This window comes from Lepidochelys kempii, chromosome 2 (genome assembly GCF_965140285.1).
Source record: "Lepidochelys kempii isolate rLepKem1 chromosome 2, rLepKem1.hap1, whole genome shotgun sequence".
In the NCBI taxonomy this organism is placed as follows: domain Eukaryota; kingdom Metazoa; phylum Chordata; order Testudines; family Cheloniidae; genus Lepidochelys; species Lepidochelys kempii.
The window spans coordinates 195,278,625-195,291,270 of record NC_136381.1 but is presented as its reverse complement, the minus strand read 5'-3'; the positions used below and the strand labels follow the sequence as shown (position 1 = coordinate 195,291,270).

Here is a 12,646-nt window from a genome sequence, read left to right as displayed (position 1 = left end):
TAGATCACCTGATTAAAAGACTGTATGAATTTTCATATCTTAGCCTTTTGTTTAAAAAATTGTGTGTGGGGGGAAGCATATTAGATTTTGTTGGCTGCAGTTTCCCGAACATGATTTAGTTCCTTCAGCCAGGAAGGGAGAGACTCCTAAACAAGAAGAATTTCCCTCCAAAATACAGTTATACATGTTCCAATCACCAAAAAGAATCCACTTCTGCGCCACAGAACTCATAAATAGTCATCGGGAGTTCAGAGAAGCAAAGATATAATTGAAGAAGGAAGAAAAGGCACAAATAGCAGCATGACAGTTTGCAGTACTGATATAGAGAGCAGAGCTGGGAGGGAGAGTGTGTTTCTGTGTTTGTGAAGTGAATGAGATTTCACATATGTTCAGGGCTTGAGAAGAGTGTAAAGAGAAACTGGAACTTCCATTCTGTGGGAAATTCTAACATTTCTTAAATGTTGTTTTTGTTCTGAATTTGAATGAAAAGCTGAAATTTCCAGCAAAAAAATAATTCTGATAAATGTAGGTTCAAAATTATCACAACATTTTGTTTTGATCATGTCTAATTGTCTAGATAATGTCAAAATATTATAATATAAACCATAAGTATATATATGATAAAATATATTGTCTTTATATTATTATAAAATGAATATTTAATATAATATAAAAGCCTAAACGAAATTAATTGTAACAGTAGAGTTAAAACAAATCATTGTACCTTACCAAAATGAAATGTTTTGACGTTCTTCATAGTGAGAAAGGTGAAACAATTTGTTTTAACTTTTCTCCATCTAAAATGCCATAGAAATTTTCCTGCAAAATGCTTCAATTCTGACAAAACTGAGTTTTGGGGGGAGAAAGACGGTCATAAAAAATGTTTCAACTAGCTCTATCATTTAGCTGCTCTTCTGCCACATACAATGTACACTCTGCTTGAGAGGTTCTTTGGAGACTTGACATTAGATATGAGGAAAGTTGTTTTTTTGTGGGGTGGGTGTCTGGTTTTGTGGGTCCTGTCCTATGTCCTGTTGTGTTTGTGGTAAGTTGCGAGTAGATCAAGCAAAATTTAGCTCTGTTAAAGACCTTACTGTCATGGGGGGGGGGGGGGTGAAGCATGTTCTTCTGTTTACCCCTACACACCTGACCAACCACATCCTGAAATCTAATTCTGTTTCCTTCTCCCCACTGAGCTGCTCTGAAACATGCTACCACAGCCAGCCAGCCTGCCTGCCTTTTGTCTACCTGCTTGTTGGTTTGTTTAAATGCTTTTCTGATATGTTTCCCTTCTAAACAGTGCTATGTTTGTATTTTCAGGAACTTCTCCATTATTTAATTGGTACACTCCTGCTTCTCATTGCCTCTATTGTGGCAACGTCAAAGAGCTATAGTTCAGCAGGACTCGTAGCTGGAGCGGTAAGGCTGTTCGTTAGATAAGTGTTTACTAGTCCTGACACTTTGTTACTCTACATTAGGAATTTACTGCTTTCAGCTTTATTTTCTTTACAATCCTGTCTTGTTTGGTCTCCATGGGTGTACTATCTTTTTGGCTTGTTTCAATTAACATACCATAACTACACAAAAGAAAATTGATTACTGTGGGATTCCAGTTCCCTACATTGGGGGAGATTAGACATGTTAAAGAGGTAAAACACAAGGCTCTAGCTGCTGCAAAACACAAAGAACCAATGGGTTTTGGTGAAGGATTAAGTAACTTTACTTCACTACAAAACAAGGCAGTTTGTCAGTTTAGCAACAAAACTTATCATGAGCACAGCATCCCAGTGCTCTGCTCTTTGCATTTGCTCCCTACTTAACAGAGTCCAGTTCAAGGTCTGTGTCATGAGAACTAAAGCCCACCATGGGATTGGCCCTAGCTACCTCTGAAGTCACCTCTGCCTCCCCAGTCATGAACTTCCATAGGGATTGATTGGGGGAGGTGCCTATATATGGGAAATTGAATTTTGATGGGAACGGGATTTAGACTGTGAAACTCACTCCACCAAAGCCCAGATCCTCAGAGGTATTTAGGTTCTTAAATATTTTTGAGGCTCTGGGTCTAACTGTACAACTCATCTCTTTGACTCAGCTTTCCCTTGAGTAAATTATTTACATTTACACACATTTAAGAAATCTTAAAAATGAATCAAGCTACAAGCAGCAAAGAAAAAAAGAGGGAGATTGTTGTTTGTTTTGGGAGGTATTAGCATTCAGCACACTTTTGGGTGCACAGGGTGAAAGTCGCCCATGTACAGAGATCCTGCATGAGATCTATGTACCATTTAAAGCCTTCGTAAACTCTAATTTGTGGGCATAAATGATTCAGATGCTTCATGCAGGCACAGTGGGGGGAATTTCCCCATCAATGAATAAATAATTATGGAATTTGAATGCATGGGATGCTCTGCAGTGTAGATAAGTGAACATGCTTTCTTTTTACATATACCGTTTCTTTTAACAGACGTTTGGTTTCTTAGCTACATTCCTTTGCGCTTTGAGCATTTGGTTATCCTACAAGATCTCATGTATTACTCAGTCAACAGGTAAGAATCAAATGTTAAAACTAGGCAGAATACTTCACAAATGGAATATTTATATTTTCCATGGCAGAGTTTGTATGGAAGAATTTATTAATGTTCTGTATGATGTAGCTCAATATATTTACAACACAGTACTTTAGCATGGTCAATTGACACAGTAACTTATTAACAGCTAACAATAACAACAACATAACCTACATGTAATAATCAGTGAATACTCCATGTCCTCATACCCCCCAAAAGAGTTCATAGTGGCTTCCTGCATATTTTTTAATCAAATAAATTAATTTGCTTGTGGCAAACCAAACTGACTCTGACTTCCTTTTTAAAGATGCAGCTGTATGACTGTTTGGCCACTGCAAGATGTTTGTGCCTTTCTAAAAGGGATATCAAAGAAGAGGGTCCACCATGTGCCAGGAGGAGAGAGTTGACATTTGTGTGATTGGATTACATACAGTAGATTTGAAGATTTACTTGAACATCTTATGCAAGGAGAGAAACAACCAATGTTGGAACCAAAGAATTTGGTGTCAGAACAGTTTGATGGCAAAATCTTTTTTTTCTGAACTTTAGAGAAGTGCTCTTTCTGTCTCGTAAGCTGGTCTTTGGCTCCCAGTTACATGCAATGAGAATATTCAAACCTCCTTTGGAGAGTTGTTTAATTAGGATCTGTATGATTTTAAAGATGGAAAGATTAATTCTGATTTCCTCCATGCATTTGCAGAAGGGAAATTCTGCAAATTCACCTCTGATTATTAATCTTCAAGGATAATTCCTTTAACAAAGCAACTCTTTCACACCAGTCTGTGCCTGGGAAACCTGCCTTAAGTTCTCTTTTACTTTCTCTTTTGTTGTCACTGATATTTTTTACATCTGTTCGGCCAGCATCAAAAAATCCTTTTTCAGGAACCATGTCTTGGACAACTCACTGTGAATGCTCCCTTCTAACCTCAAATGTAAACTGAGTTTTCTAGATGCCAAAATAATTAATTCTGTTCCTACATTTTTAATATACAGTCATTCATAACCCCCCCAAAAACTCTTTTCTCTGTACTGTACAATAGGTATGCAAGAACATATGCTTAGTGGTGCACTAAGTCTGTTGCTTTCCTCCTCATATATATGTATTTGCATATTTCCATTCTCCCCTCCACAGAAATAACCCATGGAGAGGGTAATTGTGAGTTTCCCAGAAATTATTCTCTCCGGGGGGGAAAGAAGGGGGCGAGGAAGAGAGTGTGTGTGTGTGGGTGCATGCATGCATTTCTCCTAGAGTAGAACCATCTTGCTCCTCCTACATAACCTTCAATCTGTAGGGATACCCCTTACCTCTGCTCTGTTAGAGCTGTTCTTTCAGGGACACTGTGTCTAGTGGGGCTGTTCCTGGATTCCTCCTAAAGTGGGGTTTCTGAGGAGGAAGAGGGAAACAGTGCCAGTTAATGCAACCTAATTCTGCACTTGCCTTCCTCTGTCGTCCCCCTCATCCGTCTGTTCTCTCTCCCACCCCCCCCCCCACCCCCCGCAGTTCTGGAGATGAGCAAATCCTGAGCTCCCCCGCCCTACCCTTTCCCTAGTCCATCTCCACAGAGCCAGAAACTCCCAGAGCCCTTTTCAAGAAAAGGGGAAGTGTGGCAGAGCTCTCCTCTTCCTGAGTTTGTAAATGAAATTGTGATTGACCTAATTTTTACATTTGTATTAGAAAATTATTCCAGTGTAAATCTGGCTCATGAAACAGCCAGGGGTAAATGTGCCTTAAATGTTACAGATTTTTAACAACATCCCACTCTGGCCTCGTTTTGTGCCTTACAGCTGTGTCTGGTATTTGTTCTGTTCACTGCAGATAGGATGTCTAAATTCACACAATTTAAAAAAAAAAAAGTGCTTAGGAATAGTGTTGCTGCTCTGGAGAACATAGTCTCCTATTTATCTACAGCCCACATGCAGTAGGGTGCATGCTTCCTTGCTGTGCCCTGCCAGTACACCTCAGCCAGTACCGGGCAAGTCTGAGAAGAGTTAATTCTCTATGCCTCTCTTTGCCTGCTCTGCTGAAAATGCCAACATCAGGGCTGATGCTGTGTGTGATGATACTCGCTCACTGACTAAGCCTCCCTGAGTAATTTTACCCAACTTTTGGTGACTGGTCACTGACCATGATTTAGACTTGGGCCCTAGAGGTTTAAGGACAGATTTCTTCCAGGGCCAGAAGGTGAGTATGTATTAGTGATATACTACTTCTCTTCCCCTCCTGTGAGGGGAATGCTCACAGTTACTATGACATTCCCCAGGCCCTCTTCCCCCACCCAGCCCCGTGGAAATGGACTTCTGACACAGCAAAGGCAACTACACACTGTCCTACATATGCAGCTTCCACATCCTCACTGACTATAGTACCCATGCAGAATAGCCTGTAGGCAAGCAGCGATGAGCCGAGAATTCTAACAAAAAGCTGAGATCTCTCAGAACAACGCTGGTTCCCACAGCTCGCAGTCCATTCATCTTTCCTAGGCTTTCTTCCATACTGCAGTGGTGTCTCTGACCCCTGTGCTGCACTGCCATTGATGGGCCATCCCCACCCCACCAGACACCCCTCCTCCCCCCCCCACCCACATCCCAGGTTGGAAAAATCCCCAACTAGGAGTTCAATGCACCCTAAAGGTCATAGCATTTCTGGATATCATTCTGTGATGGCCTGAAATGTGTTTTCTGGAGAACTAATGGAAACTCCCCCTTTGGCTTGCATCTGTATGCAGAACAAAATGCTGTGAATTTGCTCTATAATATCAAATACAAGCGTTTAAAAATGAATGATACATTTGTCTTACAGAAGATATTGGCTTGAAAATGAGCCTTTGTGGTTAGAGGATGCCTATGCAGTTTGTGACAGCTTAATTCTCCTTTTAATTGCTTTTAAATTGTTCAGCTTTTCATTGCGCACCTTTCAAATAGCGGTTGCATATGTTCTGCAAAAGCAGTTGAGAAAGATTCTTCAGAAAAGGGCTGAGAGGAGGAGCAGCAGATTACTGTGTCATACGTGCAGCCTCGAAGAGCAAATCACTATGTGAGTGTAGTTGGCATGCTGCCTGTGGCAAAGAAGGCTAGGAGAATTCCAGCAATTACCAAACAATGGTACCTGATACAAATACTGTGAGTGAAGGATTTTCAGTGGGGGCTGAAACACATTGCTCTCTACAGAATTCCAAAGTGAGCACAGGAGGGGCGTCTCATTTAACTGTCACCTGTCATAACTACCGTAATAAAGAAGCTAGCAAATATTAACAGCCTTCAAGTTGTTGCACACCTGAAGGAGCAACAAGATAGAGCTGGAGAAGTGCTTCCTTTTAGCCTCTCTCGTCCATTATTTTCATATTTCACATTCTCTTTCCTTCTGAGTATACATTCTGCGCCAGCCAAAGGAAAATGTTATAAATCGTAACCTGAGCCTGAGGAAGGTGGCATCAATTTGCAGGTGAATCACATAGCTTAAGATGAAGTATTTAATGCTTGGATCTGTAGTCTCCATAGCCCATACAGGAGGAAACCTGCAGCCTGGTCCATTTATACTTAAGGAGCTTCAGGCCTTGTGCTCTGTCAAGGTGATAATGCAACTCTCAGCTGGGTAAAGTAGGGGCATCCTGCTCTAAGATGTATATACCATCATTTGAGGTGACAATCACCCTCCCTCCCCCCAATATGCGTGGCTTATACACACTGCTGTCAATGTTCTTCTGGTTAGAGCTTAGCACGCTCTTTTGGTGCCTGTCTCCTGTTGTCCCTCTTAGGCATATCAGGGTGCTGGGCTGTATTTCCACTTAGAACTATCAGGAACTCTCATCAAGTGGAGGTCTCCCCTCACCACACTTTGTTGTAGGTCCCACCTCAGAGCCTGTGTTGGCTCCCAGTACCCCCAAGTTCAATGGTGGCCCATGGAGTGCAATAACTGAAGCCAGGGTCGGGAGGAGAAAGTGAAGGAAACTGCTCCACACAAGATCAAAGCAGACACCAACCGCAGGTAGGGCATGGAGTTCAAGCCAGTACCTCCCCTTCTTATGCAGCCGGGGTAATTGTGAACTGCCATCTACTTCCTGCCTGCAGCCCAAGGGAGGAGCAGCAGAGCTGGAGCCTGATTCTACATCAACCTGCCAGCAGAAGGAGAGGTCAGAGAGGAGTGATTGCCCCCACGCTCTTTGCTGGTGGCTGTAAGTGGGTCCCTATAATTTTGTTTAGGGGTGGAAAAAGAGCATCTGCATCCCTGACTCTGGAAGACAGGGACAAACAAGGCCTAAGTGCAAGAGGAACCATGCAGGGGGCCAGGAATGAGCAAAGGGTCTGGTTTTGAGGAGGGACAGAGGGCCTCAAATCAGTTTTGCGATTTGAGTCTCAACGCTGAGAAAACACTTACCTATGAACAGGTTGTATAGCTAAAAGCCATTAGTGTGTCAATTGTGACAGGACACACAACAAAACATGTTGCACACTAGGTGACTGAGAGGCATAGAAAGCGGTCTAATGAATTGTAAAAAGCAGAATGTGATGAGAGCATTGCTGTGTTGTGGATATGGGTTTTCCCCCCATGTAAAGAAGCAGAGATCCTAAAGTCCATGGGTAATTCAGGGGATACTGTACTTCATTTCCTTAGTGTCTTAAAACAATGCAGTTACTTTAATTTCAATTCAGGAAGTAGCATAAATGCAGGAAGTAAACTACAGCAGCATCTTACAACCCATAGATATTAACAGTTACTACGGGCTGGTCTGCAGTGGCAACTTACATTGGCATAGCTATGTGTCTCAAGGGTGAAAAAAGAATCTACTCCCCTGAGGCCAGCCTAACCTCTGGTGTAGCCAGCGTTCTGTTGATGGAAGAATTTTTCAGCTTACCTAGTTCCTGCCTCTTGGGGAGGTGGATTACATATCTCAGCAACAGAACTTCACCTGTTGGCATGGGCAGTGTCTACCCTGACGCACTGCAGGTACCCCTGTAACAGTTTAAGTGGAGACAGACCCTTAGGGACTGACCATTGCCAAGAAGCATAAAGTGCATTTCCTTTATTTCCATGAGTGTCAGACTTTTGGTGTGGAAGATCAGTGCTTCACCTTTTCCCTGACATCACTTTATCTGCTAACGTGACCCTGGAGGCTTATTTTCAGCATCCCAGTGCAGCTTCTCATGGGACAAATACTAACTTGAGCCAAAGCCAAGATTGTTTGAGCATAGCACAGTAGTGAGGAGTGCTCCTCACTTTCAAATGTCTTTTCCTTAGAGGAGAAATGGCTAGGGAGAATCAGTTCAGTTAAAATGCATTAGTGGGCTTCTGCTTTCAATCTCTTTAGGTGAGCTCAGATAAATAGTTGACTTTTGGACTTCAACCAAAAAAAAAAAAAGGCCCCAAGTGCTCTGAGTGTACAGAACTGTTATGTGGTTAAGCTGGTCTATCAATAAGAACAGGAGTACTTGTGGCACTTTAGAGACTAACAAATTTATTAGAGCATAACCTTTTGTGGGCTACAGCCCACTTCATCGGATGCATAGAAGGGAACACCTAGTAAGAAGATATATCTATACATACAGAGAAGGTGGAAGTAGCCATACAGACAGAAAGAGGCTAATTAATTAAGAAGAGCTATTATCAGCAGGAGAAAAAAACACTGTTGTAGTGATAATCAAGATGGCCCATTTAGACAGTTGACAAGAAGGTATGAGGATACTTAACATAGGGAAATAGATTCAATATGTGTAATGATCCAAGTGGTGGGCCTTTCACCCCAGCAATGAAGTTCAAAAAGGGTCTGGTGGTTCTGTACACCTGCTCTTCTTTAGGATGTGCAATACATCACTTTTTTTGGGGGGTGGGGGGGCATAAAACCTTTGCAGTGGACTGGTTCACTGCCTTTTTTCCTACTGTTATTGTGCCAGTAATTTTCTTTGGCTGCAACAGCCGAACCACTGAAGGCCCAAATTGCCTCTACTTTTCTGTGTTTTGTACAGCTTTATCTGCCTTCACACAGGTCTCATAGCCTGGCACCATTGAAGCTAACAAGCCTGTAGGCCTTTCATGGAGAGGGGCCTATTTGAGCCTTGAGTTCCCATAACCAACTGCTGTTAGCAGTATACCAATGATCCAGAACATCTTAGCATACTGGAACAGAAGCTGAATATTGTATGCCTAGCTAAAGGCTCTGGCTACCAGCAAGAGACATTCTAAGGCTATGTCTACACTTAAAATGCTACAGCATGGCAGCTGTGCACCTGTAGAGCAGGCACTTACTACAGCACCGCACGTTCATCCACCGCCCGAAGAGATGGTAGCTAGGTTGGCAGATGAGTTCTTCTATCCACCTCGTGCTGTCTACAGCAGGGGTTAGGCTGACATAGCTACATGCTCTCAGGCATGTGGATTTTTCACACCGAGATGTAGCTATGCCAATGTGAGTTTAGACCAGCACCGGTTGTCTACTCATGCATGGCTTTCTTCTTCATGAACCATGACCAACATAAGTGCACAGTGCTAAAGTTGTGGCAATTAAAGCTATAGGGGTGCCAAAGAACTCCATTCATACCTGCTGTTCAGTAGGTTGTCAGACATGAGAGCTTTACAGTTAGGTCCAAACCCTATTAAGCTAGGAGCATCCTTTTGTTGACTCAAACTTTACTGAATAAGAATCCTACTGCCTGGAATATAAGTTGACCTAAATTAGCGAAGTTTGTTTTTTTTAATCGCAGTATTACGTCCTCTGCTCAGCTACATGAATCTTACAGGCCCTGAAGCCAAATCTCTGCATCCACTTTATCATAGCAGTCAAAGCTTTATTAAAAGTTGGTATTGTCATAAAGTGTAATGACAATGAGGTTTAATATAGCAGGCAGGGAGGGTAAGAGGGGCTTACCTCAAACTGAGGATCACTCATTGTCTTCTGGCCTGTGTATATAATTCCACCTGCTTCTTTGCTGCTGTATTACTATAAATAAAAATGGACAAAATACACTTCTGACTTCTGTGTGGAGGGTATGACCTCAAACCCAGTTAAGCTGCCCAGGAAGTCAAACCCCTGCTCCCTCACTTCCTTGAGCTCCCCAAAGGCTTGCTAAAATTTCCCATACTCCACTGCTTCAGGAACTGTGGGCCTGATAGCCAATGGAAGTGTTCACTTTGCTGCCCTCCAACCTCACAAAGCATACCTACATCCAAACAGACTGGGAAGTGCAGACACACAGCTGCGTTGCTTGTTACACCGGTGCAACGTCACTGGTTTGGTTGCCAGCCTGAAGCAAATAAGAGAGCAGGTGCTTAACTGCAGCTCAGAAACAAACATGCAGGTGTCCGCATTGAGAATTTTGGGCCATCTTCCCACTGTTGTTCTACCACAAGTGAAGCGACAAAGGAGGCTGGAGTGCATAGGGTTACCATACGTCCGTATTTTCCCAGACATGTCCGGCTTTTTGGTTCTTAAATCGCCGTCCGGGAGGAATTTTTAAATATCTAAAAACGTCTGGGATTTTGCCATTATTCTTCCCCAAAGAAGAGTTGATCATTCAAGAAAGAGTGAATGTTGATCACTCAAGAGAGTGCCCGCTTTTTCCCCCTAGCTCCCAGTGCTTGCTCCACAAAACAACTGTTTCACGCAGCTTGGGGGTGGGGGGGGAACGCAGTATGGTCAGGGGAGGAGGTGGGGCTGGGGCAGGGATTTGGGTCTGGAATGGGGGCAGGGCCGGGGGGGTAAATTCCCCCCTGTGGAGTGATCTCTTTTTTGAATGTTCGAATATGGTAACCCTAGGAGTGCAGACAGGAGGCAGGTGTTTTTAGCAACCAACCCCCTATTCTGAATGGGGCTAGAAAATACAGAGGTAAAGCACACCTGGGTCCTATCTGCACAATGGGCACTGAGTGAACTGCACACAATGGTGACTTTCAGGTCCTGCCTGTGCTTTTATAAACAGTTCAAGAAAGCATGAGTGCACATGCATAGATGCTAAAAAGACAAACAAACAATGGGAAGTAACTGGCCACAAATTCTGGCTGCTGACTAGCCAGTTATTAAATACTCGGTGAGAAACCTGAGTGCCAGACCCAGCTGTCTATACTGCTAAGCCATCTGCAGAACACATTATGAACCAGGTACTCTACTTAAGGTAAGTTTGAGAGAGGGGCTTCATGGCAGTTATTAAGCATACCCCAGCTGCAACAATGCACACATATTTGATACAAACACAGGAGTCATTGTTGAGTAATGCCCTCTCCCATCTTGTAATAAATACCCAAAAGAATTGGATCTGATTTGCTATTTACTATGCATTACTCTAGCTGGGAGGGTGACGGAAACCAAGCTAAAGGAGTGCTATAGCACTAGGCCTTGCCTGCCAAAGAGGAAGTTCCTCTCCCTTCTCCAGCCCTCAAACTGGGACTTTGATTTTAATAATTAAAAAAAAAGTGTTTTCTGTTGCAGAACAAGTCCTGTTTCCCTCCTACAGTCAACTAATTTACTAGTTCATATGACCTCATCATCCCTGTGATTAGGGCTGCTGTATGGTCATGGCAATTTTTCCAAGTCACAAGGTGAAAAGGGCAAAAGCTGTATCACTGTACCAAACAAAAGTCAGATAGTGCATTGTGACTCTGCCAACCTCTGTGTTTCTACTGAAGTGTGGGAAATGAAACCACTGAAAGTGCAGTAACAGTTACAGACATCAGAGGTCTTATCCCCAAGTTGATCCAATCCAATTCTGGCAGAAGATAAAAACCATCCCTGGAAAATCATTGATCTGATCCTTTCTTTTTAAAAAGGCCTGGAGGCCATACTGGGAAATTAGTTGCAGGTTAGAAATCAGTTTGCACTAGTAAAATATCGAGTAAGCTCATTTAGCAACACTCACCAAGAGAAGGACTGTGAGGTTAAACCAAAACTAATGTAAAACTAGAAGGGGGCAGGGGAGGATTTTGAAAGTTAATACCAAGCAATTCTCATTGATGGAGTTCTTTTGCCCTCTTGTGGGCAAACTTTTCTGCTGCAGCTTTCTCTGCTGGCTGACAGTACACAGATATGACACAACATACATGCTGCCTCTAACATTTGGAGGGTGGGTAATCACACACAAAGCAGAAGGCTCCTTTGTGCCAACAGAAGAAGAGTCCAGGAATATAGGGCACTTAAAACTACCTCGCTTTCTCATCACCAAATGGTAATTGCTTTAATTGACAATCTTTACCAGCAAAATAGAGGCAGCCGCATAGACTACAAAAAAGGCCTAAAGCCAACATCCTTTTCAAATGGGAAAGCCCAAGCTATTCTGGTTGCTTGGAGCACACACACAACTGCCCAGCTCCTTTGAGGAGGAAGAAAGAAGATTCTTACTAGTATATTGACTGAATTAGAGTATACATGGGACTATTCTAAATAAGCTGGTCCGAGAAAGCCTGGCTTGCTCAGGGGACAGGCAGCTGAAGAGGGAAGAATTTCAAACATCCACATGATTTAGGAGCACAAGTCCTATCAAAAGTCAGTGGGATTTGTGCCCCTAATTCCCATAGGCTCCCTCAGAAATCTCACGTAAGGATTCTTCCAAAGCACATTTTTGAAAATTAATGGAAGACAAAACATTAAAGGCCATAGACTTTACAAGAGATGGATTTAGTCAAAAGGGGGAGAAATAATTTTATACGTACGGTATATTGAGGGCTTTAGGCCTCTATGACCCAACAACCAACTTCTCTTTCACAGACACACACACACTCCTTAGCCACCAAGGTTGGTCACCATCATCATTTCTTCATCTTTGGTATCATCTCACTAGAACACCCGTGGGCCTCAGCTGACAGGGAATCCCTAGCCACCATCACCAGAAGCCGCTCTTCATCTCCTGGCCTGACTTACTTTACATGTGTGTGGCCATGACAGTCTCATACCAAGAGTCTCAAGCTGGTGGGTGAGAAAGTAAGGATAGCCTAATTGCAGAAGTGGGGAAGATCTCATACAGACAAAAATAGTGAAAAGCAGGATGTGCTGTGTCTCAATGTGTCTAAAAGATTAAGAGAAATTGCTCCTTTGAATTCAACAGGAATAAAACCCATGTGATTGATCTGCTTGGTATCCACTCTTCAGTGTTAAAGG

General features: G+C 42.8%; 1 protein-coding gene across 1 annotated transcript in view; it reads left to right on the top strand.

Moving 5' to 3' along the window:
* Positions 1–9,512, top strand: part of CMTM7 (CKLF like MARVEL transmembrane domain containing 7) — a 48,986-nt gene extending 39,474 nt beyond the window's left edge. The window contains exons 3-5 of the mRNA XM_073333361.2: positions 1,321–1,419; positions 2,465–2,546; positions 2,875–9,512. Of these exons, the coding sequence (XP_073189462.1) occupies positions 1,321–1,419; positions 2,465–2,546; positions 2,875–2,888 (195 nt within the window). The 3' untranslated portion in view covers positions 2,889–9,512. The remainder of the gene's footprint in view (positions 1–1,320; positions 1,420–2,464; positions 2,547–2,874) is intronic.
* The last annotated feature ends 3,134 nt before the right edge of the window (positions 9,513–12,646 follow it).